Source organism: Colossoma macropomum, unplaced genomic scaffold, assembly GCF_904425465.1.
Source record: "Colossoma macropomum unplaced genomic scaffold, Colossoma_macropomum, whole genome shotgun sequence".
Classification (NCBI taxonomy): Eukaryota; Metazoa; Chordata; class Actinopteri; order Characiformes; family Serrasalmidae; genus Colossoma; species Colossoma macropomum.
This window is the reverse complement of record NW_023494791.1, coordinates 23,657,074-23,679,446: the sequence shown is the minus strand read 5'-3', so window position 1 is coordinate 23,679,446 and position 22,373 is coordinate 23,657,074. Positions and strand designations below refer to the sequence as shown.

The 22,373-nt window shown below is 39.6% G+C and overlaps 1 protein-coding gene across 7 annotated transcripts; it reads right to left on the bottom strand.

Annotated features, from left to right (window-relative positions):
* Nucleotides 1-1,005: 1,005 nt before the first annotated feature.
* Nucleotides 1,006-12,797, bottom strand: si:dkey-191g9.7. 7 transcript variants are annotated; one of them, XM_036574514.1, is made up of 7 exons: nt 12,629-12,797; nt 8,614-8,737; nt 8,112-8,210; nt 7,199-7,293; nt 6,997-7,086; nt 5,606-6,223; nt 1,006-2,809 (listed from the first exon to the last, which is right to left on the bottom strand). In XM_036574514.1, exon 7 carries the CDS (start codon nt 2,801-2,803, stop codon nt 1,322-1,324), a length of 1,482 nt encoding a protein of 493 aa, XP_036430407.1. In that variant the 5' UTR covers nt 2,804-2,809; nt 5,606-6,223; nt 6,997-7,086; nt 7,199-7,293; nt 8,112-8,210; nt 8,614-8,737; nt 12,629-12,797; the 3' UTR covers nt 1,006-1,321. The 7 variants fall into 7 exon arrangements, with proteins under 7 accessions (XP_036430407.1, XP_036430406.1, XP_036430408.1 ...); XM_036574513.1 differs by having other exon boundaries at nt 7,225-7,293; XM_036574515.1 differs by lacking the exon at nt 7,199-7,293.
* Nucleotides 12,798-22,373: the final 9,576 nt, after the last annotated feature.

The window sequence follows — 22,373 nt, the reverse complement described above, 5'->3', positions numbered from 1 at the left end:
TCTCTCTCTCTCTCTCTCTCTCTCTCTCTCTTTCTTACACACACAAACTGAAAGGGATCTTATTGCTGAAATAATTAGCACTATATGTCAAATCAGTAAATGCTTTATACACAACATGATTTGATGAAGCATGCTGACATTTCATGAGTCATATGTCACCATCAAAATTTAATTTAACTTCAGTGGCCCACTTTCTCCCTGTTTTGTCAGTCTTTCCAGCTGTTTTGTCCTTTATTATTACCCAGGATTTATTGATACTGGTTGATGCCAGCTATGTGATTGAATATTGTATATACTGCAATTTGAGAGTGTAAGTGCTGTTCAGTAAGGCCTAAAATATTATTTGAATTAAAACACTCACTTCATTAAAATTGCTTATTAAAAAAGCAACCCTTGGTTAATCTACAATCCTAATAGTAATAATGAAACAGGTCATGGCAGCATCATTGTCTAGAGAATCATCATCATACCATTCACTGCAAAGATACTTTTACTCCAGTAGATGGCGCAACAAATCACCACTTATACTGAATCCAGTCACAGTGCTGCTACCGTCATGAAGTATGTACATGGAGCGACTTCACATTTCTTTAGTTGAAATTCAGAAACTCCCAGTTTTAGGGTAGGCTGTGTTTTCAGATCAATGTGGCAACCTCCAGTAGCCTGCACTTCAGTCACTGTGATTATGGCCACGGTGATTAATGTGTCCTGAATTAATCCATAATAACATGTGCAGACAATTAATTACATACAGATCAGAGTGCAGGTCATAGTTCCCCCAGGCTGCAGAGGTTCACTATCAAAGTTGCCTAGTTTGAGTACTTTGGGTCACGCTTATAATTTTTTGACTGAACCACTACACTGAGGTCAGAGGAAACAATGTAGCTGGGTGAGCAAGAGCACTTGTTTACAAAAGTGAAATTGGTCAGTTATGAGTCCACAGCATTTAGGGATCTGCAATAAGCACAGCATGGGTTTGGTATTGCTGTAACTGAAAACAAAATCAGAGAGTACTAAGTTTTTACCAGACAAATAGCCCTTAAGGTCTACTTAAAGTTTTCATATACAATATGTGAGATGCTGGAACTGAAAGGAAGACTTAGGCACATGTTCTGTCTCCAGTGGTCACCCACTACTGTAATCGAAGGACAGATTCTAAAAATACTTTTTCTTCAGTAACTCTTCATGTAAGGTCTGAAGACCATGTTTTTGTTGGCAAGCAGAAAAGTCTGTTAATCAATTACTGAAGCTTTTGCTAACTATATTCTAGTATGCTGTGTCTATTTGAGGCTTGAAAGCAGGGAAACCAGTTTTTTGGCAGTTAGTCCACTGCAGTAGTGGTGCGGGTACAACAGCCTGGAGGATGCAGAGCAGCCATTAAACCCCTCCTTCTCCGCTGGCTCTTCCCCATGCTGTTCTGGGACATATTTGTGTCCTGTCGTGCGAGCTTTGCTGCCTTTACTGCGGTCTCCTTAATCTGCAGCTCCAGGTGCTTCTGAATGGCCAGGCCCAGCTCCTCAGGGTCCACTGAAGCTCCGTAAACCTCCCATGTCATTCCTTCTGCGTCCCACTTCACCTCCTTCACTGGAGACTTCTGAGATGCTGCAGGCTTGTCTGTATCGTTTTTCTCATCCACCAGACAAACCTCTGGGAACACGTGTTGAGGCGGCCTTTCTGAATCCGTCTGAACCCCCACCTGAACCCCAACGTCCCTCAGCTCTTTGCTGGAGGTCATGGTCCCTGCATCTCTGGTGCTTCTGCCTTCATCCCCAGCTTGCGGCTGCTGACTCCCAGCCTGGCGTAAAGGACCTGGCCAGTTGCAGTCCAGATTGCAGCAGCGGAGCAGTCGCTTGGCATCCAGCCCTGTCTCACTGACTGAGGAAATGAGCGGCGGGAGGGCCAACAGAGCCGGACCACCCATCTGTCCCCTGCAGTCCACCTCCAGGCCAGTTAGCCGTGGCAACAGCTGGGCAGGAGCTGGGATGGGCTGGGGATGACAGTAAGCAGCGAAAGTGTCCTCAAGAGGTCCTCCATGCTTGTATGAGCCGCAGCAGACAGCTTCTTCAAACCGGGCATGTTTTGTGTCCATACCAACATCCCCTGATAATTGAGGAGGGCCAGAATTGCACATATGAACGCAGCAACTTTGCTGGGTCGAGCTGCCTGAGCCACAGCTGCCTGCTCTGCAGAAGGTGGTGGTAGTGCTGCTCTGCTGCAGTTGCATGGCCTGCTTGCAAATGAAAGACTGGATAGGGGCTTCTTGATTTTTACCTAGACACTTAGAACCACCAGTTTCATAGTGAAGAGGAGGTGCAGGGCCTTCCATCTGTATTTGCAGGCTGTCCGAGTGGCTCCTCTGAACAGATAGCTTGGCCGGGGCCAGACTCTGCTCTCTTAAGTCTTTGTGTGAGGAAGAAGTGTTCTCCTTGGAGGCCAGTGGCACCTGCTCATTCCGATGGATCATGCCATCTCCCAGCTGTAGTTCTACCCCCTCAGATATGTGAACTTCTGCAATACTGTGAGGACGTGTCACATTGCGAATACCTAAGCGGTCGGCTGCACGGTGTGTGACAGGAACTCTTGCTTTCGGTTTTATATGGCTTTCTATATCTTCCAGCACTTTTTCTGAGCACGGTTCCTCACTGGAGCTCTTACGGAGCTCTTCAGGCTGGACTTGGCCCTTCACCAGCTCAGTGGAGGTCTTTGAGAGTGGTAGAACGCTGTCATTAGCGATGGTCAGGTCGGACAGGACGGTGCCCTCTGGTGCGAGTGCTTCTGACACAGGACGCCCACTCTCCGCCATCGATAACTAAAAGAAGACGGAATAGAAGGATCAGTTGGTTTTTTTCTTAACTGCAGTGGTCCTGAATACTCTACATTTTACTGATTACCTTCCTCTAACTCAGGGAGGGTTTGTTCAAGAGATCAAAAGGAACTTTGTCATCCATACTATATGCAAATATATAGTAGAACAAAACAACATGAACAAGGCAAAGACTACAGTGTAGTGCAATTCAAGAAGACAGTGTAGTACAACACTAATATACAAACCACAAGAGTGCAAAATTAGGCCTAAAACTTCACAATAAATACAATGCAATAAATATACAGGACAACATGATTCAGATAGTAAAATGTATAAGAATGTGGACTGTGCAAAGAGTGCAGTCTCGTAGGTAGATATGTAGATATGATAATTAGCTAATTGATTAGCTGATTAGTTGGATTAGGTGTGTTAGAGCAGGAAAAACACTTAAACATGCAGAGCAGGGAGACACCAGTGCCAAGGATAATTACATTTGTGAGAGGTTTGCCTAAAATGATCTGTATTTTCAACATTCATGCAGGCCTTACAATAGTATCAAAGTTTAGACAACTTATTACATAATAATAAGAATCTCATTTGTTCCAGTACAAAGAATCCAATACAAATTGCTGTTGACATGTTTTCCCTTAAGTAAATTATCCTGTAATCAAAATTCATCCTTTAGGCCAAAATGAAAGCATCTCTTTCATATGCCTTCTAATTTACCCACAGGTACAATTACATGTTATTGTAATTGTACCTGTGGGTATTGTAAGGATTCCCCTGCAGAAAAAAAGCTGATGCATGCATTGATTGGATTTACTGAATAATGCTGCTAGCAATTAAAATGTCAAATCCACCTATTCTTTTTGAATAAGTTCCTATTTGTTCAAAACATTTGTACGTAGGTTTCCATTCCACAGTATCTGTGGATTTCCCACCAAATATCTTAACAGGCAGACGGGGGATGTACAAAGTGTAAGCAGTCTCCAAATAGTGGACCAAGATTAAAGAAATAAGATTAGCTCTGGATTAGCCTCTGTTGATCCATCAGATTACAAAAGAAATTCAAGATTATGTTTATGTTTTAAGATAGTAAGAGAAGAGGACAGATATACACACAGGTGGACACTGTGAGACTAGCATGTGTTATTATGAAAGATAAGATCAGATGTCAAATGTATAGAATATATGCTCATTACTGGACATTTGTAAAAGCCTGTTGCTTATAAAAGAGTATGGATTCATGACAAAGAAGCATTTCATTGGCGTCTGCTTACCCTCTGAGCATTGAAACATTATTTGTACCATTAGTGTACATCTGGGGTTCATCAGGGTTTACCAGCTTATCCCATTCTCTGGTCAGTCCCCATGTGCACAGCACTGTTACTAATGTGTTAAATGAGGAGTCGCAGCATAATCTACTGCATTAAATTGACTGACAATCCAAGAAGTCTGTTGCAACAAAGGTAAATATATAAAAGGATATTTTTTTAGATAATGAGGTTTAACAAACATATATGAAGCAGAAAAGATTAAGATGGATTGATCATTCTATATATTGCATGTTGGTTAATAAGGAAAAAAGAATGAAAATATTTGTACATAATGCAGACTGAGGAAACACTACATTATATATATTGCTGCTGCTTTTGGAACAAAACCTTGTATCTCCATTTTTGTTGTTTTTCAGTTTTTGACATAATTTGAAAATGCATGTTGCGCTTTACGTTTTGTTAAAATTTCACTAAATGAATTGGCCCGAAATTACTTGGAAAAAAGTCTGGTTCCACTGACTTACATTAACAGTAAAGCAAGTTTTTTTCTGTTTTGCTCCAACAACAGTGATATAAACTAAATAAAACCATCCTCGTAAGAGTATAAATAGGACACTCTTATTCTGCTCTTTTCCGTAAAAGGCTTCTTTCCCATTATGAACCAGAAAAGCCACAAATAACATCTGGAGGCACCTGAGAATCTGCTTCTGTCCAGCGTCACACTCCCTGTGATCAGCCCTTATATTTGTTTAGAGGTGTTTTTTTTAGCATCAGCATTCCTAAACTGCTAAATATAGAGATATCAGATACCACTGCTCTTTCACATGCTGCTTAGTTAGGGGTGAGGAGATCCATTAACCGCCCGCATAGCCCCAGGTGCTATTGTAATTCAATGAGAATCAACTGACTTAGTGGCCGGGCTGTTGAGGTCAATGAACTTCAATTTAGCCAATTTACACAAGCCTGCAAGCCTGCTGGTCTTCAACTCTGCCTGCTCGGGCTGGACATGTAAAACCTCGTTTGTACAACATTAAAAATGATAACCTTAATAGTATTATCTTATTATCTTAAGTGCACAGCAAACAAAACCTCACAGTGTAGAAATCTGTATTAGTGAAAGCAAATGGTGAAATGAATCGAAAGTTATGGATGCATCCAGGAACATAAATAGAGCAGGTTTTGTTTGTATTTTTAAAGGTTCTCGTCGACTGCGTTAAATGCATTTCTGCATAGAGAGTGAGAGCGCAGGTACTGCCTGTTAAACACACTTACTCAGGGCCTGCATGCATTATTCTTTCATAAGGGCTAAAAATACCCGAGAAGGGAAGGTCCCTTCCATGTGCATCCACACACACAAACAAACATTCAGAGGTGCCAGACAGTCAGCTGTCTTCCAATTACCTCTTTTACCCGATGAGCTGTATTATGAACCATGTAGCACTTCACTAATACAGGCGACCAGCTGTAATACTAGTTAGTGTATTACATATTACAGTGAGTGGTTATTAGAAATCATCCTTACCTTGTGCTGAGAGAACCAGATGAAAGGCTTGTTTTCTGCTTTTTCTTGATCCTTCTGTCTCTCTCTGCAGCCTTTCCCTGCCCCCTCTCTTTTTCCTTTCTTCCTCTCTTTAATGTCGGCTTTCAGTCATCCCGGCGTCGGCGCATGCAGGACCTTGAAAGGGGACGGGCGAGCAGGCAGCGGTGTCTCCTTCCACATACACATCCACAGGTGAACCCCCCTCCCCTCCCCTCCTCCCCCCTCTTTTTCTCACTCAGTCCATTAAACCCCACCCATTCTGGCCCATAGTCTCCTCCCCCAGCGCTCCTTTAACACTTCTTCTCCAACAGCAGAAAGGATGGATGGAGGGAGCCTCGGGATAATCTCCTCTTTCATCTGATTACAAACGCTCCTCGCTTGCGCATCTTCAAATCCCCAGCCCGGAGGGAGTTTAAGAGGGTGTGTGTGTGTGTGTGTGTGTGTGTGTGTGAGAGAGAGAGAGAGAGAGAGAGTTGGGAGGGGCGTTTATGTATAGCGGGGTGAAGGAGGTGAATGGGGCTGAACAGAGGGGAGGATGAAAGGATATGGTGATGATGGATACAATTACACTTCCAGCATCACTGTGCTTCCTTCACCCATCTGAGAAAGAAAACAAAGAGAAAGAGAGAAATTCAGGTATAGTTTTCCATATTGAACTTGCTCATAATACGCCTGAGTCAAACCAGCCCAAACACCTCAGATGTGAGAGTACACACACACCGCAGGACTCTCTCACACCTATTTCCTCTCACAACCTCTAACAGCCCGCGCTCTCTCCCACCATCACTCTTCCCCTGTTGCTATGGCAACAGCATTGCTCAATGGGACCGGGATGATTTCTGTTTATTTATTTCTTTTTTTTTTTCCTCTCTTTTTTTTGGCCTCACTGTGAGACAGCAGTGAGGAAGCACACATTAGCGCTGGCTCACGGTCAGCAGGTAATGACAGAAAATCTCGTTTGTGCATCTGTGACAGAGGGTTCCTGGGGGAAAAGATGATATAATAAATGCTCTGAATTTGCAGACATGCCTTCTTCACTGTTTCTTGGTATGGAGTGATGGACAGGACCACTGTCCACAGCATTTGTTTATAAACATATTTAATTACATTCTCAAAAATAAAGGTGCCGAAAGGAGGATTTTTTTCCAGGGCAGGGCCATAGAGGAAGTGGTTCAGATGAGCTGTTTAAAGAACCATCCATTGAACGGTTTCTGAAGGGTTCTTTGAAAGTGGTTCTACTATGGCATCACTCGAAAGAAGTTTTTCTGGCACCTTTGTTTCTAAGAGTGTAAAAGATTCAGTCAGGAGTCAGTACAAAAGAAAAATTAATAGTCTAACACTGAACTATTCACATGAATTCACGTTTTTTTTACCAAGTTTTTGTGTGATAGCAGAACCTGCAATGCACCACAAAGGCTGTCCTGTAACACAGACGCTGCAGGGTGAATTATAGATGTTGTCATCTGTTGGGGATTGAGAATCAGAATGTCTGTGAGTTATGTCCATAATCCATTTGTATAATGCTTGAACGACATGGCTTGACAGAAAGGTTACAAGAAGAAAAAACAGTGTTACGTAATCTCATTAGACTGTCCACATACAGTCAGGCCACATCTTGCTGAGCACTCTTTCGATCTTCAGCACTTCTGTGTCCTTTAATTCCATGCTTTCTATCAATCAGGGCTCACATGAACACGTCAGTTATTGTTTTTTAAGATTAGCAAAGCTACTATTTCAAGCAGCTACAACACAGTACTGCACTGTAATCAATTTCACTGTAAAATTACAGTAAATTACTGGCTACTAGTTGCATTACATTCATAGTAATTTACTATATCATAATAACAGTAAATAGCATCTGCTTTATACTGATAACCCGCTGTCACCTGAACCAAAAGATTACAGCATAATAGCTGTTTTCTGTTATATAGTAACAAACTGTAATCAAATGACAGTAGTTCTCCTGTATTTTTATATAACATCGGTAAAAGTAATGCAACTCAGTAATTTACTGTAAATTTAAAAAGTTCAAAAAAACACAAGTATCTAAGTTTTTTTGCAATTTTTAGCTTTCTACATAATTGGAGCTCAGCAGCTCAGCTTTACATTGCGTGAAAATGTCATGATGAATAGACCAATAGAAATGTTTCAAAATGGCTTGGAATAAAATTATGTTACATTAATTTACATTAATGTAACATAATTGTACAGCTCAACACCAACCTCACAGTAATTTGCTGTGTTATTATAGAAAACATGTTAAGATGAGTTGATGCATGATGAATACAGTAATTTACTGTGAAAAATTAATGTTATATATTGTAAAATCCTGGCAGTAATTGCCATATATTTATATATGTGTTTGTTTTCTTGGTATATTTTCTTAGCTACACTTTCAGCAGAGTAGCTGTGAAAATGAGACATAATTTTCCTGTTAAAATAAAAAAAAGTTGGGCTTTTTAATTAGGGTGTGTATAAAGTGCCATACTTGCGTTTGCTTGTTTAGAAGATGTACAGTATGGAATAGTTGTTGGAGTTGATACATGGAGGATTAAGATCAGGAGTCTTTCTGGAACAGCCTCAACATCTGGAGAGGAGTTAGACCAGATGTGCGTGGATTAAATAACAGAAAACAGATAAATACATGTAGGATTCTCTAACCAACAGACTTTTGTCTTCTGAAGAGAAACACTGTTTAATACCAGTGGATTTAAAAAAATAAAAGAGATGTTGCTTGTCCCAAATACACTATCTGCAAATAATCAGAACAGTGGTTAAATGAGGAATAAATACAATATACTGTACTATATTAAAAGTATGAGCAACATTAGTGTAGCACAAATGTATTACATATTGTGCTTACAATTTGCATGTATTTACATGCATCAATAAAACATTGCAGTAGACCCCATTTCTATACAGGAGGCCAGAAACAAAATGTGCTATGTGACCTCATTTCGAGAAGCAAAAATCCTGCAGCTTCCCATTACCGAGAAAATCCTGCTGGCTTGGTGGTGAAGATGAACAACTTCATCCAGAGCAGAGGCAAGCTTGCAGTTTAGCTTACTTACACACAGCCAGTTACATCACATCTTTACATCTGCAGTCAAGAATCTGTGAAGCAATTTATAGTTTTAGTTCTTATGTAAATAACACCCTTTTAGATGTTTCCAAATATATTCCACATCATATCCTACTGTGAACCGAAAGAGAAAACCTGCATGGTGATGTGCAGCTACCATGCATCATTTGTACACACATACACATCCATAATGGTTTGCTTAACATTTTTTAAAGTAAAGGTGCAGAAGTCAAAATTAAAGATACACAAACCTCCAGCAGCTAAATATGTGAAATACAATATTTGGAACCATTTTTTACTCTTTAGATCTGCCTCCCATTCCTGCCCAACACCACAAATCAACACAAAGCACAGCTAGATGGAATCGATGGTGACTAACGGAGTTCATTTAGATTTTGCTAGCATTACTAGACATTGTAGTTACTTTCTATCAGTAAGGTAGTCTGTTTATTAAGGGTATTGACTTTCTTTGTTAATTAGATATGGATAATAAAAGTGTAAGCTTATGCTAATGTTACTTGTAAGGAGATAAAAATCCATGATATAACATGCATCTTAATAGACTACATTGAGTGAGGTCCTATTTCACAGCCGAAACATCAATTTCAAAGATGTTAATAGCAGTGAATAACATGGTTATAGGCTAGTTCATCTCAGGGTAGTTTGCTTGCTTTCAAAACACCATAAACATCAAAATTGGACTACAGTACTGCTTTCCTCCCAGCAAAGTCCTGATTTGTTCTACTTGGCGAATTATGATGACATAACATTTCACTTATTAAGAGACATTTTTCCATCTAATTATGCTATTCAAGTAGGGGAGAGTGAAGCAGAACCTAACACAGTTTGTTTTTTGTAAAATAATTTTAAAAATATTTCAATTGGAATAATCATGTTTTTAAACAAGCAACATGTACATCTCTGCTACAAACACTTGATCTTTGTTTCTAGCACTGTTCATGTACAATTCCACTGGAAATGACGGGATGCGCAACTGGGGGTGGGGGGGGTTAATTGTAACAGACAAAGAGTTAGTTGTAACGCTTGCTAGAAAAGTCTGATGAGTTACAATTAGTACAAACAAAATTCAATTTAATTCTATGTTACAAAAAACAAACATATTTTCCATCCATACTGCAGTATAAATTACCTATCTATGAGACAGACAGACAGCTGAATTGATAGATACATACACACATCAAATTATAAATGAAAACTGACATGAGACAATGACAAATTTACATAGTAAGGACAGAAATGAAAACTTTACGCATCAGTAAAATATGAAACATTGTTTCTTTACCAACAGTTAATATCAGTTTCATTAATGTACTCATTTAAAACCAAAATACTAACATCTGAAAGATACTAATGAATTGAAGAAAATCCCTGCTTTCAGATGTTTTCTCTTTTTCATTTTAAAATCTGTGTAAACATGGAACAAAAGACAAAATGTACTTGTGTTTGTGTATTAAAGGTGGCTTAGTTGTAATGCTGTGTAACGACTAACGCTGCAGTACAGAGGCTGTACTTGAGCCTAGCTAGCACCTGCTGTGAGCTTGTCACATGCTTGAAAAAGCATTACGTTGTCAGCACCATATGGTGATTAAAGTAATATAAGGTTGGATTTTGTGATTTACACAAACAGCTCAGTAACCAAAAAAAAAGTGTTGAAAAAAATTATTACATGCCCTGAAAACACTCTGTGGCACAGATTTTTTTAAAACATTGATGAATTGTTCTGAATTTATGCAGGAGGCCTTGGCTAGGAATTGTGGTAATGCTCCAGAAGCACACACTGCTTGACCCTTTTAATCACCACAGAAAGTCTGTGCTAAAATGTGCCCTGCGTTAGGTTGTTCCCCGCACTCCCCTACTCTCCAAATTCTTCTTTGTATAGCAGCAGCGTTTGGCCAGAGGGAGCATCAAACTCCCATGTCTCTTGTGCAAAGTTACAAGTCTACAAACACTTGGCCTTTGGTTCATATCGATTTACTGCTCGAGAATTGACAAAAATGTCTTTGCTGTCCTGCTTTATTTGTAATGATCTATAAAGAGGAAAATGACGCCTCTACAGCAGCATTTAAGGGTAAGATAAAGACAAATATTTATTTAATTGATTCATTATATGAATTCAGCCATTTAAACAGTTCAGCTCTTTGTATTGCATTTACGTATCTGTCCAGGAGGAACGTCGCCAATTCCTCTCTGTAATAATTCCACCTTTGAAAAGTGATCTTGATTCTTGTTTTAGCACGTATCTATTTTCTGCAGTACAGAATGTTTTTCCCCTCACAGTACTAGAACCTGCCAGTGCAGTTCGCTTAATGGATACTACAATGTGTTCTTAGTCAGCAGAGAGAGATGAGGGAGTAAAGTGACTCAAGGAAGGTCTTATAAAATGACTGACAGGGGGTGTAAACACAGTCAAGCCCTCTGCTGTGTAGTGCAGTTTTACAAATGAGGTTTTTCAGGCACATAATACATTTGTGTTGATGCCATTGTTAAAACAATATTTTTTTATCATGTTCTGCACTCAACTCTACTTTTCTAATTTAAAACAACAAATATTTATTGACAAAGACACCAGAATTTCAGGAGATTGTGAGTGGTAAAATGGACTAAGGGTTCACCCCCACCGGGAAGTCTGTGAGTTTGAACCCCAGTGATCCATAACTGGGGGCCCAAAAGATACCATCCTCATGGGACTGTTTGATGGAAAGAGCCTCAGCTAGGGGGGGGGGAATTGAGTTAAAAATAAAATCTATATTGTTTACTTTACTGAGATGCAGAACTAAAAAAGAGAGTTGCGAGAACTTTTGACTACACTAAGAGGTTTGAGTTGGGTAATCTCTAGTTTCCTCAAATAGACTTAACTCAAGAAAAGTAGTGTAATAAGTTATCTTATAATTTCAAGTTGAGCATTCATTTTTAACCGTGCACATATTTTCCAGGTTATAAAAGAAATAAATCAACTAAGAAATCACAGTAAAACAAAAACAAACTACAAAAATACAAACAAGACAATAACAACAATAATAATAGTCATGATCATGAGTTAGACGAGGCAAAAGGAAGAGAAGATAACTTTGGGAAAATGCATATTGCTGCTGTCGGAAGAAAATCTTGTATCTCCATTTTTGTCGTTTTTCAGTTTTTGAGATAATTTGAAAGTACCTGTTACCCTTTACATTGTGTGTAAATTTCATGATAAATGGACGAAAAGAAATGTCCCAAAATGACTTGGAAAAAAGTCTGGTCCATTGACTTACATTAAAAATAAAGTAGGTTTTTTCCTTCTCCTGTGAAGTTACCATTTTGGAGATACAAGGTTTTCTTCTGACAACAGCGATACATTAACAGTATTGATGATTTGATGGTTAAAACTACTATAATATTCTGTGATGTCCTGATGACAGAATGTTGAAAAGCTCAACTAACAAAATCTTATGCTTTTTTAGAAAAAATAGAATTTATTCAGGAAGAAAAATGCAAAGGACTTAAAAAACAGTGCTTTTCCAATGAAAGAGCAAACATAGCCTTTTGGTTCTTTTTAATTTTACCTTCAAATGTCCAAAACTGCATGTAGACATTATATATTATGTGCTTATAAAATCAGCTTTCTCTTCTCAAGTTTATCTGACGTGATCTTTGAACTTCACTTTACACCTGCATGCTGTTTTGTGGCTATGTTGACATTGGCAGCAAACAATGGTTCCAACTCATAACCCATTTGACAACTTTACGTACATAGTGCGCTCCAGACAGAGTGTATCAACGCAGGCAAAAAGTTATAGCAAGGCTTTGTCCTCTCTCTGCTGTCATGTGTATGGTGGCAGTAACGAATGATACTTGTGCTTTTCTGTTTAAGTCATGAGCTGAGCTTTGCTTTTACATAATGTTATTCAGAAGTTTGTCCTTACCATAGTCCGAGAGCTTCAGAGCAGGGTCGTGGTGTGTAGAGTGTGTCTCAGACGTGCTCCGCACCGTTTGGCCTAAATGGCGGTCGGTCCTACAAACAGGTGAGTCATGGCAGTTCCAAAGGCTAACGTTCCTTCACTCTCTCTTTTTCCCCTGGAGCAAGGATTTTTCTCTAGGCCTTTTTCACATGACCTCCTGCAGTCACGCCCACATGGCTCTGTTTGTGTGTTCGCCTTCTCACCTGCACAGGTGGCGTGGAATCACAAAGAGCTTTTACAAGGACCTTAATCCCATAGACGTTCAGAAAATAGAGACATCCATAAGTGGTTGGTTTTAGACAGTGGATTTCAGTCTGACGTTTCACCGTTCAAAGGGTTAGCCTAGCTTTTGGGAAGAGGAATTAATTAGATCTTCTAGGCACAAGGATTTCATTAACTATAGCAGAATGGCAAAATGGCACTTTTGGAGGTGGTCATTTTCAAATTTGAAATACTTTTTATGTCCTTTTTTCCCCCAGAATGGGAAAAGGCTTACTGAAGGTGTTCATTTATGACAATTCAATACACATTTCACATGTCTTTATTCATTTCTAAACTACATAAAGACAAAACAGTAAAGTGATAAGATCAAATTTGTGTGTTCAGACAGCTTTGGACAAATGTAACCTCCATCTTGGCATATGTGCAAATCAGCTCCATAATTATTTACACCCATGGTAAAGATTGGATAAAAGCTAAAGCCATGAAAATATCTTTATGGGGTAATTAACTCTTTCTAACTCTGAAAATGTTAGAGAAATTTAATCTTTCAGTAAGTTTAGTCTAAAAAAAAGCTTATCAAAGAAATATTTTAAAACAAAAACACATGAAAATGACACCCCTAGATATTCTTATGAAAAGCATGAGTAACTGAAGCATACTCCCACTTTATATATGTAAGTCCAGCTGGGTGTTCAGGGACTCTTTAGCAGTTTTTTCCGTTACACCGGAGCATGAATATGAGGTGCCACAGTGGCCAAATTCCCTAAAGCCCCATTTCTCATTTTTCCATTCAAAGTGGTGCTCACTAGTGCCCTCTATGTGCCCTTACTTCAGCCTTTGGTGAGGATCGCATCAGTATGGATTCAGCAATGGCCTATGACCCAAAAGTCCATGAGATACTGGTGAGGACCAATCAGAGTGGACAGTTTTCTGTACAGCTGTCTAAGCAGCTTGGCGGAGAGGAAGATATTCAGATGTGAGTAAAAATGCATTCGTTTATTAATTTAACTTGTCATTGAGCTGCATTGTGCTTATAATCTGAATCCAGATACTGTAGATAAGCAAATTGGCTCATTAAAAAATGAGGATTACTATAGCTATAAACAAGATATCTACATGTCTGAAAGTGCCCATATCCATTGTTAGAGTTAATTTACTTTAATTAAGTATGAGATTCCTCTCTTATTTTCAGTGTGAGCTGATGAACCACAAAGGGTGCCAATAATTATGGAGCTGACTGTATGTTTTGGAAATTGCAATGCTAAAACTGCATCTGGCACTCTGTACATTTACAATGACAACCAATATAAAATTGCCAGCATACAGCAGATAGTTTTGAAGCACCATGGGAGCCCACCTCTCCAACAGCATTCTACAATCTCTGTGCATGGAAATCTTGTGGACCATAATCAGATACTAAAAACTGTACCTAAAACAAAACACCAAGGAGATCTTTCTTCTCAGACTTTATACATCAGGGTTCACTGCGTCTGTGCTATATCCATCAGATACATGTTAGAACTGGAGGATTATTTTCCTATTGACACTATGCCCTTTAATCTTCATCAGATCAGAGGTTGGCAGTGGACGACATTGCCCAGCACTCACTAGATTGAAGCCATGAGACCATCACTGCCACACAGTTAGGCCTTTGGCATTGCTGCTGTTTCAGTCACTCAGTACTCATAAGTTGCTGTGTGCTCATACAAACCTGTTTGTTCAGGCTAGCTCTAATTCTACAGCTGAAGCAGCATCATAGCAGCAGATAGAAGTGCTGCAGGTCTACGTTAGAAGCTCATGAGAAGAATAACCAGTCCAGCTGCTTCCTAAAGAGACAAACAACAACGTGTTGCACTCTGTGAACCCACTCTGGCTTGATGGTTAGGGTTTTTTATTTTTGGTGTTGTGAGTACAGAAGCCTTTGAGGAATTCATCAAAACTGCAATTCAGTCAGCAATTTCCATACTGAAGTTTAAACTGCAGGGCACAAAAGCACCATGCATTTGTAATTCTGCTCTATATACTTTTTTGAATGATTCCAGTCATTTGTATCATGTATTCTCCGCTGATTTGCTGAGTGCCGTGGTAGCTGTAACAGTGCATCGTAGCTGAAACGAGCTTTCCAAGTGAGAGGTACTGAAAGACGCAAGTGGACTCAGCTGGGTGTAGCAGTTTGTGTGAAATGAAGGCACAGGCAAGTGATCTCTGGGCCTGTGGCCCATTTTCCCATCATCCAACAGAGCCTGCCCATATGCTGCATTCAACCCACTCTCAGCAAAGCCATGCCTCCTGCCCACGAAAAGCACACAAACCCACGCAGGTACCAGAGCCCTCAGTTAACTTAGCTAGTGAAAAAAGGATTTTATGTCATATGAGTAGAGTACAGTTTCTCTGAGTCCATATGAGTTCTGTGGTTTTTGTGTGATTATCATGTCCACAAGTAATTAGACAGTGACATTATTTTTGTTATCTTGGATATGTACTTCAGCATATTGCATTTGAAAGGAACCAATGACAGTTGGGTTAAATGCAGAATATGAGCTTTTAATTCTGAAGTATTACATCGGTATCTGGTCAGTGGTGGTCTTAAAATACCAGGGAGCTTAGTGTAACATGTAATATTTTTTTAGATTCTTACATAAACTCATTCAATCATAAGTAGACCTCAGATAAAATACAAGAAAAATATAGTGGTCCCTTTCAATAGATGGACAGCATAGAGGGTGGCCAGTAAATTGTACAGTAACAGATGGGCTACTTGATTGGATATGAGCAGTTACAAAGCTTCTGCACACTGTAGCATTCATCCAGCTGGGGTAAGTTGAGCCGATTAGTGGGGTAAATTGAGTCAGTTCTATTAAAATGAGCCATTGAATGGGTACAAATATAAACAAGTATATTATTTACTTTCTTAAACAATCATTTTAATCAATAATATTATGAACAGAGTATTTTAAAAATCAATAATAACAAGCCATTTTAGGCCTACCTATCTAACACTGAAACAACACTGTCAAAAAAAAAACTCCAAAGCTTTGCTTAATGAAAACTGTGGCATTGTTGCCAGATATTGCATGATAGATGGTTGAGTGCCATGAAATGTTCTAGTAAAATTCTAGTTATGCAAAATCCAATTTACACAACCCACCCTTACCCCCAAATGTAATCCATCAGATAATAAGGTGCAAAGTTGGTGTCCATTCTGATTTCTTTAGTTTTGGAATAGCTTTGATATACTGTTCTCTATCAAAATCCCAGCTTCCAGATGGCTGCTGCCTCTGTCTGCAGCTATGATGTATATTTTGTGTTACTTTTATAGATAACAGTGTTGCAGTGTCAGAAACTCTTAAGCCAACTCGGTAACACTTTATTATAAGGTCTGCTTTTTAACAGTTAATTAACTATTAGCAAGCAGTTAATAATGGCTTAGTAAATGGAAACATACATGTTGTAAGCAAACTTAAAAATGTGTTATAAATGTATTTATATGATCTGTTATTAAGGTCTTTTGTAAAGTGGTTATTAACTATTTGTTGACTAATGAGTTAAATTAATTGTGATCTTTCATTTGCCAGCATACTTTAAATGTCTTTATGTGACATGTTAATCATGGAATTTAAACAGGTAATATCTGTTTGAATTCACAATTGCCAAATATGTGGCAATATGTGTTAGTAAATGGTGAAGAGATCACTAGATTGGTGCTGTATGTGTCTATAATTAGAGTGGCTGTATCCCCCACAAGTTATGGTTGGCATCACAAGGCCTCGCTGGGTCTCACTGGGCCCTAATGTATGTGCACTGGTTCTACCGTGGTAGTTCACGCCAGAGTAAACATTGCCTGTAGTTGAGTCCAGTCAAATACTGGCAATTAAACTGACCACCATGACAATTCCTATATTTTATGTATATTTACATTTAAAAGCTAGTCAAGTGAGCCAAAGACTGAAAAGTACTGAAGAAGTCATTTATAAGCTTTTAACAATATGAATCACAAGTTACTGTACCTAGTAGTAACTTACCTAGTTTAAGTGGCCCAAAGTCTTCCATAATTTTTCAGGAACTATTTGGCACGACTTTGTTAAAGAAGGAGCTTACAAATAATCACAAATTACTTAAAGTTGGTGTGCAATTGATAAAATATATTTTAAAAAGTATTTATTATAGCAGATCTAAAGTGGGACTTATTCACCCTTAATAACCACTGATCTACCCTTAGTAAGTGCTTACAAATGCTGTGGAAACAGCTTTTAAATACTCAAAGATTTTAGAAATAAACTAACTTTTGCTAATGAAGTTTAACCAAATTTTACTTGGTCAATAACTCAGCTTATCAATGCTATATGCTTTTTCATCCATTAATAGACATTTAAAAAAAGATAAACAAAGATAGCATGTTAAGATAATACTTAACATATGAGAACATTTATGAAATGTTCAGAAAAGGGCATTGTCACAATATGTAACACTTAAGCTTTTGAAAGTGTCAACACATTTATTTGGTTTTAATGGGCAGAAGTCTGCAGGCAGACTTCATGTCTTTAACTTTTTGGTTATGGGCAAGATCTGCCTTTAGGGCCTTTAGGTTTACAAAATCCCTCAGCGTCTGGCCAGCTGGTCTTTTTGAGAGAAGCTCTGCGTACACCTCCTTCACAACAACGGCAAGTTGTAAACTATAAAAAGTTATAGAGCTTAATAACATCATATAAATACATTCATAACACATTTTTAAAGCTTGCTTACAACATGTATGATTCAGTTTCCTAAGTCATTGTTAATTGCTTGCTAATAGTTAATTAACTGTTAAGAATCAAACCTTAAAATAAAGTCTTACTGCCAACCCTGCCTGCTATGTGCCATGTTCCACAACACCTGTAGCAGGTGTTCAGTGATTATTGTATGTTGGGAGCAGAGACTGAGCAAATTTGTGGAATATTTTGGGGCCCCATGAACATTGGGTTAAAAAACACATTTTGGCAAGCTTGCATAGTGCTCAAGTGGGGGTAGCCTCATAGGTACAGTGCAAAAATAAAGAAGCAAAATTTACCAAAATTCACCAAACATGTCTTGATCAACTGCAGCAACTACAAAAGTATATTAATTTGTTGGATTGCATGACATATCAGTGGTTCATTTTGACAATAAATGCATTGCACTATATACTATATATGCTCAACTTGCCCTTGGCCTGGTGGCTAATCTTACCCCAACATTACCATGCTAAGCAAAACTGCTTTATGCAACAGGTAACATTTACTTATGCTTTTCTTTAGCTAAGCACATCACAGCTTATGACAGCACCAACTACAATGTTTACAATATTTTATTGAAATCACACTGAGTGAACCTCAAAAAAAAAAAATCTGTTGGAGGGGAAAAATCGATTTATTTTTAATTAAATCACTCACCACACTGTAACAAGATTCACTGTTTTATGGTTGCAGAGATGACATCACTGGGCATCAACAGTTTTTATCTGTTACATTAACATTGTTCTGCAATCAGGTTTTTAAGAGTGGCTATTACAACACCTAATATTGCAAAATAAAGTGACATGCTTAAACTATTCATAGACACTGTTTAATATGTAATTGCCCTTATGTAGCCTTTTCTACTGACAGAGTGTAACTCCTCAAAGCTCCTGATACTGCAAGGAATACTGATTTTGTTCTTTTGGAAAAAAGTAGTTGTAGGTATTCTGTACAGTTAAATGTTTCAAAATCTGAATATTACTTTCTGGTTCTTGTTTGAAAATTCCATACTGATGATCTGTACACACAAAGTTGTAATCAGTTAGTAATGCTAGTTAGTGATAACAATGTTTGATGAGTTATATTGAGGTCAACAATGGTCAGCGTCTTTATTATAAAGATAATTATAGCTTTCAATCTCAATGTTGACATCTGACTCAACACAGAATGTGTGAAAACTGTGAAAATCAGTTAAACCATGATGGGCTAGAAAGTTTCAGAACAGCTGAGTCTGACACAGTGAATGTTTTGGCTGTGTCTCTGATTGATTTATTCTGATTTTCAGGCTCCAGATGGCCTGCTTTACCAGGACTGGCACAGCTGTGACCCTGAAGTTGAGTGAAAACAGCACAGATTGCACATGCAAATGCCACATCTAGAATTCTAGAATCAACTTCAATTATTTGTGGCCCCCTGAAATAGGGCAACTGTGTATTCTGCATTTTAACCTCAATGATTACTTGATTTGAAATCCAGTGTGCGGAGCCGAAGTACCTCAAAACTGTTCAATTTGATCATTTGATCCCTTAGTTACTGTTGGTACACCAATCAGGCATAACATTTATGACCACCTCCTTGTTTCTATGCTCATTGTCCATTTTATCAGCTCCACTTACTATATAGGTGCACTTTGTAGTTCTACAATTACAGACTGTAGTCCATCTGTTTCTCTGCATACTTTGTTAGCCCCCTTTTGCTCTGTTCTTCAGTGGTCAGGACCCTCATGGACCCTCACAGAGCAGGTACTATTTGGGTGGTGGATCATTCTCAGCACTGCAGTAACACTGACATAGTGGTGGTGGTGTGTTTGTGTGTTGTGCTGGTACGAGTGGATCAGACACAGCAGTGCTGCTGGAGTTTTAAAACACTATGTCCACTCACTGTCCACTCTATCAGACACTCTTACCTTGTCAGTCCACCTTGTAGATGCAAAGTCAGAGACGATAGCTCATCTGCTCCTGCACAGTTTGTGTTGGTCATCCTCTAGTCCTTCATCGGTGGTCACAGGACACTGCCCACAGGACACTGTTGACTGGATATTTTTGGTTGGTGGACTATTCTCAGTCCAGCAGTGACACTGAGGTGTTTAAAAGCTCCAGCAGCACTGCTGTGTCTGATCCACTAAGACCAGCGCAACACACACCAACACACCACCACCACATCAGTGTTACTGCAGTGCTGAGAATGATCCACCACCCAAATAGTACCTGCTCTGTGAGGGTCCATGAGGGTCCTGACCACTGAAGAACAGAGCAAAAGGGGGCTAACAAAGTATGCAAAGAAACAGATGGACTACAGTCTGTAATTGTAGAACTACAAAGTGCACCTATATAGTAAGTGGAGCTGATAAAATGGACAATGAGTGTAGAAACAAGGAGGTGGTCATAATGTTATGCCTGATCAGTGTATATCTGTCAAACTTTCAGTTCAGGCCACCTACATCTGTACACTTGTGACTAAAATGCTCAGTAGCACAAAGGAAACTTTAGAAGCACTCAAAATATTTCTTTATTCAGGACAATTTAAATGAAACATAGTTTATTTTAGAGTATTTTGGTGAAGTTGCCAGTCTTATGATGTCAGTTCAGTGTGCAGCAGTATTAGCTTGCATGTATCACATCAGTCATATTTCAGCTCGTAAAGAGCCTCATAATTCAGTGGATCAGGCAACGTTCATGGAGAATCTGTCTGTACGGCAAAATGTAGCCTGCCTGGAGTCGGCGAAGGTCTTGTCAGCAGCTTCACGGTGCACAGATGTTACCTGCAGTCAGAGCTGGGGAGGAGTCAAATGAGTCACCAAAGACAGCATGGATGGAAGAGCTGACAGAACTGATCTGAGGGCAGACTGTAACCACAGAAATACAACGAGTGGCACAGGGCTGCCAGTGCTGGATGAGCGGCTAGCCGGGACATCTGGCTACGGCTTGTCCGTTGGGGATTACAGGGAGCTGGACACTGCAGGCCCCTCCATACACATCCCACATGTCCCAGATGAATTCTCCCCTAGCAAAAAAGAACAGCACAGACAGTGGACAAACAGTGGCTGTGGTGGGGCAAGTGTCCATATCAGACCTCTGCCACATTTCCAGCGACATTAAAAGGGGTTCCATGCACTGCTCTGGTGGACATGGAGTCGACAGTCAGAGTGGCCTGGCCAGAAGTGGCACCTGCAGGTTTCGAGCTGGAAGACACGGCAGTCCATCTCTGCACAGTGACCAGTGAACTAACACCGATGAGGGGAAGGGGATGGCTGACGCTGATAGTCGGGGGCAAGAAGATGCAACACTTAATCTGGATAGCTTAAGTTCAAGACATTCTGTGCCTGGACTTTTTCAGAAATAACAAGTGCAAAATGGACCTAGAGAGTGCCACATTGAGTTTCAGAGGTGGCCATGTGGTGACAATGAAGCCACTAGATGTCCAGTGCATAGTTGAACACACAGTGAAGCTAGTTGAAGGATCTCCTGAGGTGGGGTGTACTGTCATGTGTTCAGCTCTTCGTGATGGTGGAGTTGCTGAGCGTGGTGGATGGATCCCCAGGGGTCATGGGTGGCAGACACAAGTAGCACTCTCATCAGCATCAATGGCACAGAGGATGACAGAGAAAGTAGAGGGCGGCCGAGAGGAGTGCCAATGCTGCTGTTGTCACCCCCAGTAGTACCAGACTTGACTGTGAGCTGTGAGGAGTTCCACTGTGCCCAGGAGGAGGACGTGGAGCTGTACAATACTGTGACCAGTGCACAGCAAAGCAGTCGCACACCCTGCATAAGTCTCTCTGCTCTGGCACACTAATGGAGAGGATGTTATGGAGCTGGTGTTCACTTTCCTGCCAGGACCAGAGTAGAACAGAGCAGCTGGAGCGGCCCCCAGTTTGGTTCAAAGACTCTGCAGTCCTTGGGGGCAAGGACTTTTGTAAGGGGTGGGTAGTGTAATGTGTTCAAGAAATGCTTTTGCATGTTAGTTTTAGGTTATGTGCTTTCTGGTGTTTATTCACTGGGTTATCTTGCTAAGGACTCTTCTTGTGGGGGCGGGACTCTGGGGGCTGTATGTGTGTGTGAGTCGAAAGCTGAGAGAGCCAGCCTTAAGTTGGGTTGCGAATGAACTGTTAGCTGTGGCCAACTTTTATTGACGCTGAACACACAGAATGCTTTTATTCAGAAATGTGAGCACTGTACAGACCTGTTTAGTCTGACTTATTTATCAAGATAACCAAAGCCAAACTTAACTGATCCTAATATAGTTCTGTAACGTTAATTATCCCTCAAACATCATATTAAATGTGCATCAGCAAGTACAGTAACCTGGATAAAGTTTAGCTAACCTTTGAGCCAGCATTTTGACACATAATAGTTGTGCCACTGAACTGTGAATGTGGTGCTCCACATAGTTTAAAAAAACAAAAAACACCCTCCTGTAGATGATCAGGACAGTGTGTGTTTGAATTACCTATCATTCCTCATTAACATCCTTTAATCATGTCTTTAGCCTCATAATTCTGATTCATTTATTACCAGTTCCATTCTCTCACTGCAGCTTTGTCCCGAGTAGTTTTGTCTGAGTTATTGCTTTGCTTGGCTGAAAGACGTATCAATCATTGACTGCATTCAAAACCACATAGTACCATACAAAATAGTATGGCCAAAATAGTACACAATAGTACAGACATGTTCTCATTAGTATAATATCTATATATGTAATAGTTTGCGGTTTTGGACGCAGTCATTAACTTACGGACT

Coding starts and splice junctions, on each gene's coding strand:
- si:dkey-191g9.7 (XM_036574514.1), bottom strand. CDS start 2,803: ATGGCGGAGAGTGGGCGTCCTGTGTCAGAAGCACTCGCACCAGAGGGC.